The following is a 20310-nucleotide window of genomic DNA, read 5'->3' as shown; positions in this document are numbered from 1 at the left end:
TTTCATCTAAAGTAACAGACAGAGAATCAGCACTTTTGAAACAGGGCTGAAACAGAGGGGATTACGGGATGCTACAATGATCTGTTTGGTGTTTGGAGCCAAACACTTCAGAGATATGTTCTGTATATCTGAGACCTATATTATATATTGTTGAAAAACAGTATAATAGGGGAACTTTAATGCTTCTCTCTGACTTTAGTTTCTTTATTGGACATGTGAACAGGACTCTATCTGTAATAAAACTGCTCTAACAGGTGGCTCTTTAAGATGCAGGCCCCTATAATGCTGAGTCACTGCATGTAACACAGTTATCCGACACACCCACAGCGACACTGCAGTAGGCTTTTGTTTTAAAGCTCAGGTTTCAATGGTGAGTTAACCAGGATATAAAACATTTAGTCAACAGACAGGAAATTCTACTTCTAATAGTAACAATACTTATTATACTGTTTTTATTTCTTTAATAGCATCAACTGGAGGAATCAAAGGCTCAGATCTCTCTGTGTGGTGGAATCATAGACTGTATGGGTGGAATAAGTAGAGTGGATTATCGCTGAATAGTTATTATGTTGTGGTTGAATCTGCTGATATCTTGAACAAAAACTAGCATCTTGTTGATGGTAAAGGTGAAATGTAAACTATTGGCCTGTAACAAGAGACCGGACGACACAGCAAGGAAATCCTCAGTATAAATTATTAAGAATAAGAGATGTGATGAGAAAGTTGTACAGACATTTATATTGCTACACTAAGATAATTCGTTTTTAACAGGCTCCTTGAAACAGAAAATGTAATTAACTTGCACATTTGCAGCAGCATTATGTACATGTTTAAAAATGTAATGATAATGTTATTTTAAGGAGCTGAAACTTAGAAACAGAAGTGCACCCCTTGTTCCCTTTTTCCTTATTTGTTCACATGGCGTGTAGTAGGGATGATTCGTGCAGATCAGTATGTTGAATTAAGTAGGGTTACAAGTGAGTGGGTGTTGTGACGTGGTTGTTGCATAAGCTCACTTATTATTTTTAACTTTTTCTTAATATTTATTTCCCATGACTACTGTAGAGTCAATTGTCCAGAGAATGAATGTGGATTATAACCTTTCCCCAAAACAAGAGGCAGATGTTAGTGGGTGTTACTGAGTCATGTTAGGCAGTGGAAAAGTTTTTTTTTTAACTGTTCAGATAATTCACACCAAGTGGTTTCAAAAAGTCCTTTTGGATAATCCTTAAAAATAATAATCTCTTTACCATTGTTGGATAATCCTTCCAAACATACAGGTTGCTTGAACAAATGAGCAGACCACAGTAGTAGTTAACATTTAACCATTGATTAGAAACGTTATATGGTGCTGCATTCCTTAAAACGTGAAGATTAGTTGCAAGCAACAACAACAACAACAAACTACTATATGCAATTTAAGTGTCCAGACAAATAACAACTAATATAAATATATTTAAAAGTAAGATTTCTGTCATGTCTGGTCCTTTTTGGAGGATATACTTTACAACTTTACCCCAGTGCTGGAAACTAACTCAATAGAAAATGTATGACTTTTTGCCCCCCAAAATGTATTGGTGCATGTTTTTCAGATTTCATTTGTAATAAGATCAGTTAATAAAATTGGATGCACTGTTCTTGATAACATAATCAGACAATACACATTACAATAGTTGTTAGAATGTAATTCATCTCGACCAACCAAAATATTAAAAACAGGTTAAAATGTTAATGAATCAGCAACAAAAATCCAATTTAGCCTTTTATTAATATGACTTTTGAACATAATTAATAAAGCTAGAGTACTTAGCCTATTAGTAATATTTGGTGACAAACCCTCTCTTCTCTTAATTGTTTTAAACATTGAAGCACGTGTAGGCTACTTAAAATAAAATACTGTAAAGTGGGTCATTGCTAGGCTACTTACTTAACTTTCCTGGGGATCTGAATATTTACATATAGTTTTTACTAGCAGTCATAACTATTGCCTATTCAATTGAGGATCCGTCCTTATGAGTAAGGGGAGTTGCAGGTCATCTATAGTGAAAACAAACTGCCTGATAAGGGGACCAAACCTATTTATCTATTCAAGCAGGACTATGAGATTAACACTTTTGACAAACCCATTCAAAAACAGAGACAAGCAGGGATGCACAGTAGCACAGTGAAGTGCCAGAGGAATCCACCACGGGAAGTTTTAATTGGACGCCTCAAACCAAGAGCCCGCCCATATCCTACATCTGATTGGTCCATAATAATCTTAACCACGCCTCCGATTTGGGGACGTCACACGGGCGCTGGAACTCCACTAAGTAGCGATGATGTTGTGGTTATCCATGCTGCCGACTGCTCTCTGAGTGTTATCTTGTGGAGAATACGGACGGGGGAGATCTCTCCACGCATGGAGTTGAAGTCGGACCCGGTGGTGGCAGCTCTGGACATGTCGCAGGTCAAAAGCAAAGAGGACGATGAGCCTTTTGATAGTGACGGGGACTACGAGAGCTTGCCACCTCATGTCTCAGTGGCGACCCACATGACAGCAGGAGCCGTGGCGGGCATCCTGGAGCACACGGTGATGTACCCCGTGGACTCAGTCAAGGTAAGCTACACACCCAGCTAATCACACGTGTTTTGCTTTTACAACTACTAGCTAAAAAGGGCTGCTAATTGACAACATGCTATCGGTTGCTAACCAGCGTTAGCAACCATATGCCCATCCTTAGTTAGCCTTAGCTAATATAAGCACGCCTGCATGCTTGCTTCAACTGAACAAACTAGTTGAGCAGGCTAACATGAATGAAATGGTAATACAATTAGCCAAATCTAGCAGTTTTACTAGCCGTCTTTCTGGGTGTAACTTTGCTAACATAACATAATTAATTTGTCACATTTAAGCATGTCTGACACACATTTCTTCTCATTTTAAGCATGAGCTCGTTTTTCTGTGTATGGTGTAAACGGGTTAACATGTTGTTCCAGAGTTATTTCTCCCATTCACAGGTTGTTGTTTCTTCACAAAGTGTAACGCAATTCGTTACCCAGACTTGCCCCTATTACTCTTACGTAGTAGGGTAAGTGAAGGTCAAGTACCTGACTCGGCTGTAAAACATGTCAGACTGCCTTAACATTCAAACTACATATGACCTCGAGATATCTACAATCTAAAGGGGTAAACACTGACCTTTACAATGTTGCTAAACCCCTCAAGTGCTGTTTCAAAGTATACTTCTGTGGCAACTCATATATTCATTGACCAGTAAACACAAGTCAAGTGCCTCACTGTTGAAGTCCCCATTATTAGAAGATAAAATCTACATTATAAATGGTCTCAATAGCTTTTCTATTATGATCAAGTTATTTCTTTTGCCTCTTGGATGAGATTGAGTTTCATTGTCATTGCTTCCAGTGAGTATCATTGCAACACAATGCAGTATAGTATCCAACCAAGTACTACAAACAGAGGGTGAATATACAGTACATCTATAAATGAAATAATATGCCTTTGTCATGTATAATAACATTGTACATTTAGAAAAAGTGCAGTCTTAGTGATTGGGCTTTTTGTTCTTGTTGAAGTAGTTTTATTCCAGCAATTTCTCAATCCCAAATATTTACTGGTTACATTTTATGAAATGTGGGGAAAATCTGACTAAACCATTAATCGAGAAATGAATAACAAGAATAATAAAAAATGAAAATAGAACTAATGCCCAGTATGAACAACATTTCATTATAACTGTATTGTTTTCTTAAAAATGAAACAGAAACTCCTAACTTCAGCTCTGTGTGAACTGGGTTGAGAAAATGTGTTCATTGAATGCCATTGTTCAAGTTTATGTAACTGAATTAGATGTTACACTAGTTTTAAGCTTGTTAAAAATTAGCAAAGTAAATCGTAAACTGTTGGTTTGAATGTGAACTTTGCTCCTACAATCCTCTTCTTCTGCTCAGCCCCTGTTTTCTAACAATTAGCTTGATGTAGCACAGAAAACTTCATTAACATAATGAAATACAAAAGAGAGAGAGATTATATCCTCTTTGTTTCAGTGTCAAAGTCTTTCCAAATTAACCCATGTGCCTATTACTCAAACCACTGTGGCTATTTCCTCTTAAAGTTTCTAAGTTTACACAAGCACCTTCCAGCTGAAGGTGCTTATTCAGTTTGATCAGTGCGTGTCTGGAGTTGACAAATAACCTGTTTTGCAATTTCAGTGGATTAAAGCTGATGAATAATTAAGAATGGTTCCTATTTTCCATTATTTTGTCAGTTACAATGTAGTATAGAAAACACCTTGCATAAAAGACATAACGAGTCCTCAATGCATTTATTTCCAGCCTGTGTTTCATGAATGAATGAATTGATGTTTCACATAAGAGACAGTAAGAGAACTGGGTGATATATTGATATTATATCCATCTTGTTATTTGAGATTAAGACAAGATGTGTGTCATTTTGGATATTTGGACGTTGTGCAATAGCATGTTGTCTTTTTCCTGGTTTTAAAGGTTGAATTACAGTCAAGTGAGGAAATATCCTGAGCTTACAAGTGTTTACCATTACCCACTCTATAAACCCATTTCTGATGGTAAATGATCACAATCTTATTAGGTAAAAAATCGAATGGTCAGGTCTACACTATCGTCACAATATCAATATCGTGGTAGGCCAGCTCTAACTTGAGTTTAGCCCAATGACTGGTTTAATTAAGACAGGGTCATCAGTGGATAGTGCTAACAATCCACTGAACCTGTCCACCTCTCAGTGAAAAAGGAGATGCAGCGACAGGGAGTGTCGATGAAAGGAGGGGATCTTATCGTTGCTGTGCACATTGGGAATCCGCCTCTCTCAGTGAAGGGTGTGTATACGCAGTAACTCTTCTGCAGTGTTGATTAGAAAACCGCCATAAAGACAGGACTGCTAAAGATGTGCTATGTAGTGGATGAGGGTGTCCTTTTTTTAGGTATGCTTCAATGGTTTTGTTATCACTGTCCAACTGTGGGCCAACATATTCATGCAGAAAGAGCACAAGGGATTCTGTTGAGAGCCTAATGAAAATATAATCTGCATCATTCTTCTGAAGTTAGTCCTGTGGCCTGTACTACGAAGCAGGATTTGCGGTTAGCGAGCTAACTTCAGGGTTAACTCTGGGTTTCCGGTCCTACGACGCTGGTTCTCTTCTTACCGGTGTAGATCTCCATGGTAACTGAACACCAAACCTGCTCCGGAGCAAAAAAAAAAAGGATATACAGTTTAAACTGCCGTATGCACAAACACATTAGGTTGGCGAAACACTAGAGTCAAATGTAATTAAAGTCAGGTCCACTCATGTTTTAGATGGGGCAGTAATATCATAATTTTTGTTAATGTATGCATTCATTTTTTTACCAGCTGTTCTGTATTCACCTTGCAGGTGAAACTATGTGGCTTGTATCCTGGATAAAGTGTTTAAGTCATGGATGTTTAAAGTTTAACTTCTTCATGATAGTTTACTTTTCATTCAGGAAGTATGACGCTGCGCTGTCAGTACACTTGTCCATGTTTGTGATTGGTCAAATGTTGCTAACCCCGCCCCTTTCATGTGAACGCGCTCTCAGCCGGACAGAGAAACCCTGGGTTGATTTACCGAGTTGATAACCAGCGTCGTAGGACCGCTTAGCGAGATCGCGTTTGTTAGGATTAGTTAAGCCAGATAACTCAAACATATCCAGGGTATGTTGAACTGGATTTGTAGTACAGGGCACAGGACTATTCTTTCTTTTTTTAAAGTTCTCTCTCAACAGTTCCTTAAAGTCTTATTTTAGACCACTTACTCCCAAGTTTGAGTACTTACTTACTGATGTACGCTAAGCATTTTTGGGATCTTCAGCTTTTTATTCTATGCATTCTTGGTTGTTTTGACCCCAACAGTCATTATTAGCATGGGCTGTTTTCATTTCCATAATAATGTCAGCCAAATATTTTAATTTTAATAAATATTTAACAAGTGTCAATGCAAGTAGTAGCATGACAGTTCTGTAAAGAGGCAAATAGTGGTAGTGTTAGCTTTTTTAAAACCATAATGAAAAGATTTTTTTCTAATCAGTAACACATTTAGATGTTCACTTAACCATTGGTTCATGTCTATAAACTTTGACTTCAAGCTTAGGTCTTGGTTCTAAGACAACGTACTTATTATTATTATTATTGTCTAAACAAGATATGTTATTTATCATAAGGCATTGAGAAGTTAATAATAAAAAAGAGCTCTGATCTGGAATACAGTTGGAACTATTCGTGGTTTACTTTGTACCCACTCAGCGAAAAATACCCTTGAGATCATTTCTAGATCAACAGATTTTGCAGCTATTCATTTGCCTAAATGTCCAATTTGTCTTCAACAGAACAATGTGATTTGTATTGTATACAACTCAAACCTAAACTGTGCTACCAAGATCTGCGTGCCCCAAATTCCAAAATCTGTATCAAGCGGAAATGTAATTGATATTTTATTGTTGAGCCAAAGGAAGGAAACACATGGGGACATGCTGAGGAAGATAGACATGGCCTATCTCCTGAGCCAGCCCCAGATTTGTTAATATAATAAAAACATGCTTTGTGGTTTCCACATAACTTGGCATGGTTGGGGGAAAACAAAGAGCTGCCACGGCCTCCTCCAGCAGCAGCTTCAGGAGAGACACACATCTCTCAGTCAGGACCTTACTGCTGCCAAGTACTCTTACTGTCAGGAAAATGTGGCAGGGAACAATACACAAATAAATCATCATTTGACATACAACAGGTGCTCGCCTAAAACCACTCGGAGGCACATTCATACAGAGCCTCGGGTTTAGTATGTTTGCAAATCATTAGAGGCCCTGCTTTTTGGGGTTTTCCCTTTCCCTTTTTGTGCATGAAATAAGTCAGCAAAGGCTAAAATCCCAACATTTAGAGGGAGTTTCTCTCCCAAACCAGAAAACTGCTGCAGCACGGGCAGTATGAGGAAAAATAAAGACCTTTTTGAACATTAAAGGGGACCTATCATGCAAAATGCACTTTTTGATGTCTTTTATACATAAAAGACATCCCCGGTGTGTCGGGGAACTCGCGCAGCGTCAGAAAATAAAACCCTCTCTTTTCCTCCATACCCAAATCTCTAAAAACAGGGCTACAACGGAGCTGATCCAGATTTACGTCCAATATGACGTAATATCGGAAATGTAGGCTGGCTTTACACCCACGGCCCTATCAGAAAGTTGCTATCAGAAACAATGCCCGACTGTTTTGGACGTCATACGGTCGGTGCATGTTTACATTAGCATCGCTAACAGTCAGAGCTAACCTGTACTGCACAGAGCATGTGTGTGAAGAAGCAGGAAATAAAAAGGAACTCACCTTGTGGTATACAGTAACTGGCAAGAGAGAAAGCCTTTGAGCTCCATACTGTTTCAGAAATAATCCTTGATAATCCATGATATGGCGTTTCATCACCGCAGTATTTAGTTTAGACCAGGGTGTCAAACTCAATTTAATCGTGGGCCACATCAGCATTAGGGCTGCACTCAAAAGGCCGGTTGTAACTTTAAGACTATATAAAAATACATATATACATTTATACATAAAACAATGTATTATATTACATTATTATCAGATAGGGTAATAACTTCATAATTAACTACGTCTGAAAGCAGAAGTCTAGGGCAAGTAATTGCAAGTCTATTCAGTGAGAATGTCACAAAATGATTTAAAAAGAAAAGCAAAATTCTGGAAAAAGTGACATTTTAAAAAGAAAAAGGAAGTGACATGAAAAAAAAAAAGTAACATTTTGAAAAGATAGTCAAATTCTGAGAAAAGGGCACATTCTAAGAAAAAAGGCATATTTAGAAGAAAAAAAGTCAAATTCTGAGAAAACATGTGGGACATGTAGTTTATGGGCAACGTGCTTCTGTAAATCATCATGTAACCGTATAATAAACATAATATTCTTTGCAAGCTCTTGTGGGGCCACAGAAAATGAAGTCACAGGCCGGATTTGGCCCCCGGGCCTTGAGTTTGACACCCCTGGTTTAGACAGTATCTGCCGGTAGCATCTCCCGCATGAGCTCAGCCCCCTCCTTTTTTATTTTTTATCAATCTTTTATTTTTTAAGCTTTATACATAAAATCAGCACTTTTGAAACAGGAAGTGAAATAGAGGGATATGAGGCATGGCTAGAATGGGTGATCTGTTTGGTATTTTGAGCAAAACACTTCATAGACATGTTTTTTATATATTTTTATTAGGGCTGTCAGTCGATTAAAATATTTAATCGCGATTAATCGCATGATTGTCCATAGTTAATTGCGATTAATCGCAAATTAATCGCACATTTTGTATCTGTTCTAAATGTACCTTAGAGGGATATTTTTCAAGTTTTTAATACTCTTATCAACATATGAGTGGACAACTATGCTTTATATGTTTGTTTATTATCATTTGAACAATGACAAATATTCTCATGAATATTAAACACAACAACCTCTGAACATTACAAATATTCGCCTCAATTCAACCTGGAACCTCTCTCATACTGTGTGTGTGTGTGTGTGTGTGTGTGTGTGTGTGTGTGTGTGTGTGTGTGTGTGTGTGTGTGTGTGTGGTGTGTGTGTGTGTGTGTGTGTGTGTGTGTGTGTGTGTGTGTGTGTGTGTGTGTGTGTGTGTGTGTTTGTGTGTGTGTGTGTGTTGTGTGTGTGTGTGTGTGTGTGTGTGTGGTGTGTGTGTGTGTGGTGTGTGTGTGTGTGGTGTGTGTGTGTGTGTGTGTGTGTGTGTGTGTGTGTGTGTGTGTGTGTGTGTGTGTGTGTGTGTGTTGTGATGTGTGTGTGTGTGTGTGTGTGTGTGTGTGTGTGTGTGTGTGTGTGTGTGTGTGTGTGTGTATAGAGAGAGGGAGACACGGTGTGTGTGTGGAGAGAGAGAGAGGGAGACACGGTGTGTGTGTGGAGAGAGAGAGAGGGAGACACGGTGTGTGTGTGGAGAGAGAGAGAGGGAGACACGGTGTGTGTGTGTCGTGTGTGGAGAGAGAGAGAGACACGTCGTGTGTGGACACTGTGTGGACACTGTGTGGACACTGTGATGGATCGTTGGAGCTACAGTATGTGCAGCTCAAGGCATATATGCTCGAACGGGAGCTGCAATCATGTTGCGCGTACTATCCGTGCTGAGTGTGCTGACTTTTCGTACAATGTCCCACTGTCTGGCTGCCTGCATAAAGTCAAGTGCTCGGCGCAGTTGTCGGCTAAATGTCATTGAAACAGCTCCTTATATCCGTTAGCGCAGCTAGCTAGCACCAGATGCTAACAACAACAAGTAAGGTGAGGCACACGCGTTAACGCGTTAACTTGACAGCCCTAATTTTTATATATCTGAGACCTATGCTATTGCCTAAAAATAGCATGATAGGTGACCTTTAAAGCATGTAAACATGTCACAGTAGAGGCACAAAATACAACTATGAACCTGAAAATGAGTCACAATGTTTAAAATATCTCTCTTTTTTTCAGACACGGATGCAGAGCCTGCAGCCGTCGCCAAACGCACAGTACAAGGGTGTGTATCAGGCTCTGAAGACGATCATCCAGACAGAGGGGGTCCTCCGACCGCTGAGGGGCCTCAACATCACCATGATCGGAGCGGGGCCCGCACATGCCATCTACTTCGCCTGCTATGAGCGGGTCAAACGCTCACTCAGTGACGTCATGCAGAGCAAAGGCAACAGCCACTTGGCAAATGGTAAATGTTCCCACGTTTCAACATCAATATCTTGATATTCGGACTGACTGCTTTCACACTGAGCTAAGTAACAACGAGGAGGGTTGTGGGATAAGTCATTATATCCTGTTTACAACGGAGAGGATAAAGTCATCCAAACATGCTATCTGGGATGTGCTAGTACCAACCGTTCTTTCATGCATTCAAACAGCTCGAACAAATAATTCACTTCAAATTTGTAAAAAATTAACTTGATTAATTTAGACAATATGTGTTTGTTTCACCAGGTTTGGCAGGTAGTGTGGCCACTGTTCTCCACGACGCAGTCATGAACCCAGCTGAAGGTAAGAAAAAGGCTTACTAAGCCCCAAGTGCTTGACTATATGATAGTCGTACGTACATGCTAATGCTAGCTTAGTCACTATTTTAATAACATTTCGATTAATGTCACAGCCCGAATGTAAATACTAAATGCATTAGAAACATTCAAATACAAATCATTCCTATTATTACAACAATTATTTTTTGGTTGATACAAATAGCTTATTTCTCTTTTTAAAGGTCACCTATTGTGCAAAATCCACTTTTTCATGTCTTTTCTACATCAACATGTGTCCCCTCTGTGTAAAGAGATTCTGAAAGTTTCAGGAACAAAGATTCTCTCTCTTTTTGTCCTGATCCATTTATATAAAAACCTGTCAGAAAATGAGCTGATCAGATTTTGGCCACTTTATGATGTCATAACGATTTGTTGGCTTGTGTAACCATTAGCCAATCACCAACCAAGGTAACCCCCCCCCCCCCACCTTATCACCTGAATCTCCTCCTAGAGCACCATTGTGTTCTTTTTAACCAAATATCTCTCAGAGGGGCGTGGGGAGTGGCTCCTTATTTTCATCTAAAGTAACAGACAGAGAATCAGCACTTTTGAAACAGGGCTGAAACAGAGGGGATTATGGGATGCTGCAAGGATCTGTTTGGTGTTTGGAGCCAAACACTTCAGAGATATGTTTGTATATATCTGAGACCTATAATATATTGATGAAAAACAGTATAATAGGGGACCTTTAACACAAGTACTTTTGTCTCTCCATGGCTCAGTGGTGAAGCAGAGGATGCAAATGTACAACTCTCCGTATCGAGGGCTCTGGGACTGTGTTCAGACGGTGACTCGTAAGGAGGGACTGGGGGCTTTCTACCGTAGCTACAGCACGCAGCTCACCATGAACATCCCCTTCCAGGCCGTGCACTTCATGATCTACGAGCTGATGCAGGAGCAGCTGAACCCCCACAGACATTACCACCCCGGCAGCCACATCGTGTCGGGGGCCGCAGCGGGAGCCATCTCCGCAGCGATAACCACTCCGCTGGACGTTTGTAAAACTCTCCTCAACACTCAAGAGAACGTAGCGCTCAGCTCCGTTAACGTCAGCGGACAGTTATCGGGGATGGCTAACACCTTCAGGACAGTGTACCGCCTCGGGGGACTGCCGGCCTTCTTCAAGGGGGCCCAAGCTCGGATTATATACCAGATGCCCTCCACTGCCATCGCCTGGTCGGTGTACGAGTTCTTCAAGTACTTCCTGACCAAGCAGCAGATGGAACATGAGGCAGGACCTCGATCTAGGAAATGAAGAAGACTCCAACCCGAAATTAGCTCACTGTGTGCCATTAGAGGAAATAACACAAGATGTTGTCACACAGGGAAGTTGGCTGAAACTTGATCACCTTATAGTCACTTGTCTAAGTCTGGGTGTCTTCAAAGTTAGTTGCCCAACCAGGATATGCATCAGAGATAATAGATAAACATAGAATCTTGTTCCTCTTCCACTCCACAGGCGCTCTCTCTCTTCCACATGTGGAGAGCGTATAATTAAGTTGTCTTGAATGATGTTTGTAGGTTTTAATATTGGAACTTTTTATTTATTTTGTTTAGCTTGCAGAGGCTTGTGTTTTACGGATGCGGAAGAAACTCAACGCCGTTTGTTTGTTTTTGTGTCACTGTGTACAAAAAACATGACTACACATTCCTCATTTTCACTACACGGCCAACGGAACAGTTGCGCTTTCCAAGTGCCTCATGATTATGATTCTTTTTTTAAAAACCTTTTTTATCCTCGGTTTTATTTTTCTTGCTTTAAAGGTGGGGTATGTAATTTATTTCAGAAACACTTTTTGTTATATTCCATGGAATGCTCTTAACATCCCGATAGCAATGAATACATTAAATGCTTTGACAATAAATACATTAAAAAATGTCATCTGTGGAAGCCGTAGTACTGTAAAAAGCACGACCAATCATCTGAGCCGGCCCGGCTAAAATAACTGGATGGCCTACCTGCCTGTCAGCCTTCCATCTGTGCACAAACTTATCTCGTGCCCTCATTGGTCATGTGCGCGTTCGTGTGTGTTGGAGGAGGGGCTCTGTAAGGAAGAGGCAGATTTTTTTCCGGTTGTGTATTTTCAAATTCTAGCGCACTCTAGCTGGTTTCTCCAAAATTACCTACCCCACCTTTAAGTTTCATCAAAGAAGCTAACTTTTCTTTCTTTAACCGGTCAAATCTGATCTTGCTAAACTGAATGCTGTGTTGGTTTCTTCCACATCAAAATATCAAATGCCAGTCTGCAGCTGTTCATTTTTTTAAGTTACTCTTTTATATGCTTTAAGTGTTTTCATAGGCCGTAAAGGGCCATTTATTTGCCTTCTTAAAGCAAACAATGCCGCTGACGTACGCACAAGAACAGTGTCATTGAAAGAACCATACATGTTGCAGAAAGAAGGCCGCTTGTTTTATTTGTATTCATAAACAGGATTATATATTTGGAGGATGACTATTTTTCAGAAATGAGATAGTGTCTCTCTACTTTCACTTTCTCTACTTCACTGGTGTAATGTTTGGAATTTTTGTGTGTGTCATATTGACTTTAAGGTCATAGATTGTATATCAAATATTTTCAAAATATATCTTTGACTGAGTATAAAGTTCAGACTCTCTGTGATCCATAATGTGATAACATAATAACTTTTATTTTAAAACTGTGAGGCACTCTTTATCGCCATGAGAAGAGTAACAGCTCCAATCCGCAGGCAGGCAACGCTGTTTCTGTTATTCCCGCTCATCCTGTTGTAGTTTCACATTTCCTGTGTGCTCACTGCCTTCTCCAACTATTTTCCACTCAGAAGTCAAGACATTCCTCCAGACATTGATGTAAGCATCCAGATTTATTTGTTTTTAATCAAACAGGCTGTTCTTTCCTTTGGTTAAAGTTCACAGAGTTCATCGGATTCCAGCAGTCTCACAAACACTTTAGGAGCAGATTGCTTATGCGTGTACATTAGTGTACTTATTAATATGCCAAAGACCTGCATTGTATTCTATGCATCTTATTTCCAACCTGTCTATATAATTATGTTTGCCTTCCTGCTTATGAATATTCATGCGACCTATTTGCCCCCTAGTTCTGTGTAGACATCCCTCCCCACTTGAACTTATTTAGCGGCTTATTTTCTGAATGTGTCAGAAATAGAAGTCCTATAACCTCCTAAAGTACTTAAGAAAATGTGTTAAATGTTCAATATGTTTGGGGAATAACAATGATTATGTGATTGTTAAAGACTGATAAAATACTTAATTTCAATATAATTGTGATCTCACATGAATGAATAATGTTTTCTCAATTGGCTTGAATATATAAGTGTATTAATTAGCATAGCTTCATGATGTGTTATAATATAAGTGAGTTCACAGTAGGATTCACTAACACAACTCTACTGAGTTTAAGTGAATCCTATGAATAGCGAAAATATCTGACTTAATTCCACAAAATTTATAATTGCATTCAGCTATGTTTGCACTCCCACCCTTTGTTGCAAAGTACTTTTAAAATGTCAAAATAGTGTTATTTTTCATCGATGATCACATTTTAAAGGACACAGGAGAGATGATATTCTATATGGCTCATTCCATAATGTAAATAATTGTTTCGCTGATCACGCACAAATGTTTGAAATGGGAGTTGGGATGATTTATGAGAGAATGCCATCTCCAGAACACGTAGAGAAGTACGGCCATGCAATTATGATTTCATTGTGACAATGCTGCTACAGTTTGTAACACTGGAGCTGAAATAAACATGCAAGTGAAGAAGGCTGTGTTTGTGTGGGTTTTGTTTAACAATCATGCAAAATGCACTTTTTGATGTCTTTTATACATAAATATGTGTCCCCGGTGTGAAGGGAACTCACGCAGCGTCAGAAAATAAAACCCCCTCTCTTTTCCTCTCCGTACCCAAATCTCTAAAAACGGGACTACAACGGAGCTGATCCAGATTTGCGTCCAATATGACGTTGCTATCAGAAACAATGCCCGACTGTTTTGGACGTAATATGGTCGGTGCATGTTTACATTAGCATCGCTAACACTCAGAGCTAAGCTGTACTGGAGAGCATGTGTGTGAAGAAGCAGGAAATAAAAAGGAACTCACCTTGTGGTATAACCGGCAAGAGAGAAAGCCTTTGAGCTCCATACGGTTTCATAAATAATCCTTGATAATCCATGATATGGCGTTTCATCACGGCAGTATTTAGTTTAGACAGTAGCTGCCGGGTCCCGCATGAGCTCAGCCCCCTCCTTTTTTCTATTTATCAATTTTTTTTTAATTTAAAGCTTTATACATAAAATCAGCACTTTTGAAACAGGAAGTGAAATAAAGGGATATGAGGCATGGCTAGAATGGGTGATCTGTTTGGTATTTTGAGCAAAACACTTCATAGACATGTTTTTTATTTTATATATCTGAGACCTATGCTATTGCCTAAAAATAGCATGATAGGTCCACTTTAAATAAGTGCTTGCTTTGATAATCTAAAATGTCCTTTCTCACTCGTACTGGGAAAAATATTTGTTGGTTTTTATTCTTAGGGAAAAAATAATACAACCACCAAGCATTTAACACATCTAATTAAAAATCACAACCTTTCCAATGCAACTAAATCATACCTCACTCACTACTGATGTATCTCCACATATGCTCAATGCTCATATATTTAAAATAGTTATCATTGTATGTGTAATCAAGCGCTACTTATCTGTTTTTTGGCAAATGATAAAGGCTCCTATTGAATACACATGTTAAAGTTACAGTAAGACACCAATCAAGATATACCAGCTCAATTGAAGTGGGGTAAATATCAACATAACGGAGAGAAATATTTTAAAACCAGATCTACATGCATAGCTTAAAACCAGTAAATTGGACGAATATATTTGTGTGGATTTACCCTTTAGTTGATAGTGAATCCTGCAGGAGTTCTTGAGCTCCAGTAGAGGGCGGTATGGTATCCTTTAAAGGTTGACACACAGCAGGCATCACCATCATCACAAAGCCAAAGACAATGATAACCAGGTATTATGTTTGGATCCACTAAGTCATAATAAGCCCAGAATTGTTGGCTCTGAGTTTATTTTTGGCTCACAACACTTGGCAATATAAAACCCACCTGTTTCTGCTACGAATTGCCCATTAAACCTAAACAAAACAAATGAAGCACCTACAAGATTTCGCCCATTTCAAGCTAAATAAACAGCACTTACTTAGTATGGCTTACTTCAAACAGTTGTACCTGCATGTTGTTGCTGTTTGTATCTTTATGGTTTATCGCACTGTAAATCCCTTTGGAGAAAAGTGTCAGCTCATGCAAGTAAGAATACGGAATATGGAAAATCTAAATGATTTTTTTCAACATTAAGACCAAAAATGCTCCTCCTCGGGCAACTGTTGTTCCTGCGTTGTTTTTACTCTACTGATTATATCAGGGGGGTCAAACTCAATTTCATCGCGGGCCACATTAGCATTACGGTTGCACTCAAAGGGCCGGTTGTAACTATAAATATACATATATAAATATATAATATATATATATATAAAATAATGTATTATATTACATTATTGCCTCTGAATTGGATTATTATTGGATAGGATAATAACTTAGTAATTATATACGTCTGAAAGCAGAAGTCTAGGGCAAATCATTGCAAGCCTCTTCAGTGCGCATGTCACAAAACGAGATGCATTGTGGGACATGTAGTTTATGGGCAACCTGCTTCTGTAAAGTGGCATGTAACCATATAATAAAAGTATTATATTCTTTGCAAGCTCTTGCGGGGCCACATAAAATGAAGTCGCAGGCCGGATATGGCCCCCGGGCCTTGAGTTTGACACCCCTGGTTTATATGAAGGTGAATACTGTATTTCAAATGTGTTTCCCACACAAGATACAGTATAGCAACAGAAAAACAACACTGATCAGATTGTTTGGAGATGCAGACAGTGGAGAGCTTTATCCAGCGCAGCATGCCTCAGGACACGTACACTTATGCTGTAAGGCTGATGTCCCTGATGTGTTTAGTTTTCGCCCTTGTCCACGAGCAGGTTGTTTATCTGAAGCGCACAATAAGCGGCCCCTCATCCCATGTCCTCTGTCCCTGTCATACTGTTCTCTAATCACTGTAATCTGTAAGTAAACTGTCCCACTACTTGAAATCTTTATCCCACAGATAAGTACACTGGAAAAAGACGCTACTCTCTGTGTGTGTCTGCCTGTCTTCACCCTGTTTCTTTTCCCCTCACACACACATACACACTTTTCGCAATCAATGTTAAGCATCGGATAAGCAGCAGTGTATCTTCTGATGGGAGAAGAAAGGCAGCTGCTCTACTGGTACCGAAACATGAGGGATCCAGTTACACTACCAAAGAAGTTTATTCCCATGTGAAAAAGATCAGGGCTGTTTTAAACCCTCCTTATCAACTCCAACAAATTTGTCCGACAGTCACGGCATATTTGAACGCTGACAAAGGCTGTCTTTGTGGTCGGGGTTTGGTTTTCGGCCTCATCTGTGATGAAAATCTTCTTGTTTTTCAAAGCATCATTGGCCACCTTGAAGAGCACAACGACCACACTGCAGCTCACAATCAGATCCCTAAATATAGACAAAGAAGTCTTGATACCAAAGGCTGAAAAGGGCGCTATTTTCCTGTAGTGTGTTAAATAGATTTATGAGCATGTAAATGGTCTGTAAAGGCTCAAATCCCTGTGTTCCCATCAGAGGGAGTTTCTCTCCAACACACTCTCCCCCCATGTTTGAAACGTCTCCAATAGAATACTTTGTTTACTTCGGTAACATCGTGACAACACTAGGTAACACTTGTGCTTCTGTTGGCTAGCACTCGAACACATTGTACCTGATAGGCTAAGGGGCGGGACATCTCTAAGTGGTTGACCAATCACAACAGAGCCAGCCAGCTAACCAATCAGAGCAGACTGGGCTCTGGTTTCAGTCAGAGGGTGAAAAGAGGTGCTGCAGCACAGGCAGTATGAGAACAATAAAAACTGTGTGTCTTTGATTGTACTTGCTTTATTTCCATATCCCAGTTAATCTTTACATGCAGAATCTATGATCCAAGTATAGAGGAGATTTGGCAGTGAGTTTATACCTTCCTTTTCGCTGCTTTTAGTCATTTACTTTCCAAATCCAGTTGATCCAGGTGGTGCAGAAACAGATTTAGAGACATTCCCCGAGCCAGAGAGCTAAACAGACGGGAGGATGTTGTTTTTAAGTCTTCTGTGTCTGGGAATCAATGTACCGTGTCCCTTTGAGACAGCGGAAGTGCAGGTATTACAATGGCAAGTGCCAAAATAATACTTCTCCTAACCTTCAGCTTCACCCTGCAACAAGCTCCTTTATCTGATGAGCGTGTTCGAGTACGGCTGAGACACTGAGAGACGCTGAGAGATACTGTCAGATTTTCAATGCCGTCAAAACAGATGCTATCTGCCCTCTTCATGTCTAATTACCTGTTTACTCCAAGGGCCTAGAATGAATGGTGCTGTTGATAAGAACTCACTTTAGTTTAAGGAAATTGTTAAGATTCTAGATTATTTTGTTATGTATTTTTAGCGTTTACATTCTAAGATGTTGTTGGAGTTTATGGTAACATGTAAGCTCATGTCCATCTCTAGTTTGAAAGGTGAGGGGAATGATCAACACTTAAGAGTAAGTTGGAGACAGCAATAAGAAAATAAGTTCATGATAATCTGACACTTGTAGAAGTAAAACAAAGTGCCAATGAGGGCGACTACTTCACAAAGTCAAACAGGTTATTGTTCTCTTTACCATTTCCATCAGTCCTCTGCTCACACTTTGGGTGTGTTACAAAACACTTACCCTCCTTAAATATGTTAAACCCTAAATACTGCATGCCATCTTATCAGCTCTGTACTGAGTCAGCATGCCAACCTGCATGAAGTTATGATCTGATGGTATTCAGCTTTTGTAGAAATATTTCTCGAGAACTCAAGAGAGAAAATGTGTACATGTGTTAGTTGACAGATGCACACTTTGAATTCAGTTTTAAAGGGGACTTCCTTACAAGATACTGTGTTTTTTTTATCTGTAGTGTTTGTTTGAATTGTTTTATATTGTATTGTATGTTTTTGGAAATGTGCACGGTGCACAATATGACTTTGGTCACTTCATGTACTGTAAGAGAGATTGTATCTCATGCAATGCTTAAAATGTAAATATGTAAATATGTCCATCTTTAGAAAGGATCCGGTAGAGTCTGGGGCTCGTGATGACAGTCTTTGTTCAGGACTACTACAGTTAAAGATAAGAAAGTACATCTGCCTGTGATACCTGGGGCAGGGCCGCTCGAGGACATTCTGGCACTCTAAGCTAACGGCTGAATTGCCATGGGAGCAGATAATGGAGATGGTCCACAGCCACAATTAGACAGCCAATGATTGCAGTAGATGACATACCTTGGACCATTTAGCTTAGACCACATGCGTCAAACTCAAGGCCCGGGGGCCAAAACAGGCCCATGGTGGATTTAATTTCGGCCCGCAGGATAATTTTTTATTCCTATTAGATCTGGCCCGCTGGTATATTGCACGCACACCTTCACTCAATCCTGAGGGTTTCCTCAGCTCAGAGCCTGACCCCAAACATTGATGAACTTGCACCCAAGATGAGATGCCAAGTATCTGGCTTGAACTAGCATCACAGAGCAGCAAACTGAGTTTACATGGATGTTTCCTTCTGCACTTTGTTTCTTGAGACAACAGGGCATGTTTGGTTTGTTCTTTGAGGGAAATAGTTTTGTTGAAGCTGTTGTTGGCCTGTGGGAAAATGTAATCATAAGAAATGACTCTGCAGATAGAGCCATAAGAAATGAATGCAACTGATTATTTAATGTTTAATGTTGTTTTTATAGGCAATCATTTAAGCTTTGTTAGTTCCAGGTTTAATATGTGCAATAAGTCATTTCAATAAGTTTTGCAATAAACATTGAACCAGTCCAGCCCTCGACTAGTACCCATTTTTTAATTTTGGCCCACTATGTATTTGAGTTTGACACCCCTGGCTTAGACCCTAGATCTGGCTATTCTAATATTTAAAACTAGACACTTTTTACATCTTATGTTACACTTTTCTGTAAAAAATATTGATGAAGTTTAGTTTCTATCTATATGCCTACTGTTTGTGTGGTTTTACCAGCACCACATTTTAAGTGGCAGATTATAATGAAATGCTAGGAAATAAATGTTTTTATCAAGTTTGACAATGGAATATATTGAAATAATTGTCACAATGACTTAAAGAACATTCTGTAGAAATACATATATATTTAATAAAGGTTTTTCCATGAATGTTTATGAATGAGACTCAGATCACCGTCTCTTACCCTCTGTCCGTCCCAAAGTGGCAATAATGTTAACAAACAGGTTTTGTTACAATAATAATCTTTATCACATTCTTGAGTCACGTGCTGGCACTTAACATCTTCTGATACAACTTTGAGAAAACACAGTCTTTATTTAAGTAAGACTTTAATCAATACCAAAACTTTGAATTGAATGTGTCATCAACTCAAATGCATTTGTTACTACAGCACACTACTGCTGATTCGAATGCATCTTGATACTGTATGTTACATTTTGAATATCTTTTGATATCTTCTTCTATCTGTTCATTTTGTTCTTTCTTGTTATCTACAGTTTCTCTATCAACTTATCTGTTTAGGGTTTTTAGAGGATGGCAACACAGAGATAGTTTATCTTCATATAATCAGGACAGAAGCTCTTAAAAGGAATCAGGTTTCATTTTGTGGCTCTATTTTGCAATACAAACCTTATCTCTGTCTTGTCTTGTGTTCTTATGTAGTTTGACTATAATCAGAGTTTAAATGTAAAAAATCAAACATGTAAATGACGGTAGCCCCAAACACTCAAATCGTCAGTAATATTGTGTTGCTCTTACCGTTTATACCAAAATAAGCTGCTCCACTACTACATAACTATAACTACAAATAGTTTCTACATACATATTTAGTTCTATTTATGTATAAAACTATATTTTATATTATCATTATTTAACAATTGGAGTCAAACTGAGCTTCAGTACAGGATTGACTGAAAATATGACTGTATATGACGGATAAGTTCAACTTGTACTTGTCTATAACTAAGGTACTGTAAGTTCAAATAATACGTTTTTTGTATTTCTTAACACTCAGCTTTCAAG

At 39.0% G+C, this 20310-nt stretch overlaps 1 protein-coding gene across 1 annotated transcript; it reads left to right on the top strand.

Moving 5' to 3' along the window:
- The first annotated feature begins 2288 nt into the window (after positions 1–2288).
- On the top strand, positions 2289–13869 carry slc25a37 (solute carrier family 25 member 37). The gene is made up of 4 exons (XM_034148641.1): positions 2289–2599; positions 9514–9742; positions 10009–10065; positions 10823–13869. Exons 1-4 carry the CDS (start codon positions 2402–2404, stop codon positions 11353–11355), a joined length of 1017 nt encoding a protein of 338 aa, XP_034004532.1. The 5' UTR covers positions 2289–2401; the 3' UTR covers positions 11356–13869.
- Positions 13870–20310: the final 6441 nt, after the last annotated feature.

The sequence above is a fragment of the Trematomus bernacchii genome, unplaced genomic scaffold (assembly GCF_902827165.1).
Source record: "Trematomus bernacchii unplaced genomic scaffold, fTreBer1.1, whole genome shotgun sequence".
Taxonomy (NCBI): Eukaryota; Metazoa; Chordata; class Actinopteri; order Perciformes; family Nototheniidae; genus Trematomus; species Trematomus bernacchii.
Note: the sequence above shows the minus strand (reverse complement) of the source record. Positions and strands in the feature narration are given on the sequence as shown.

Excerpts from the sequence above, each read along its gene's own strand:
- slc25a37 (XM_034148641.1), top strand. The coding sequence starts at position 2,402 with ATGGAGTTGAAGTCGGACCCGGTGGTGGCAGCTCTGGACATGTCGCAG. Across the intron at positions 9,743-10,008 it reads CAACAGCCACTTGGCAAATG|GTTTGGCAGGTAGTGTGGCC; the intron begins GTAAATGTTCCC and ends TTGTTTCACCAG. Across the intron at positions 10,066-10,822 it reads AGTCATGAACCCAGCTGAAG|TGGTGAAGCAGAGGATGCAA; the intron begins GTAAGAAAAAGG and ends TCCATGGCTCAG.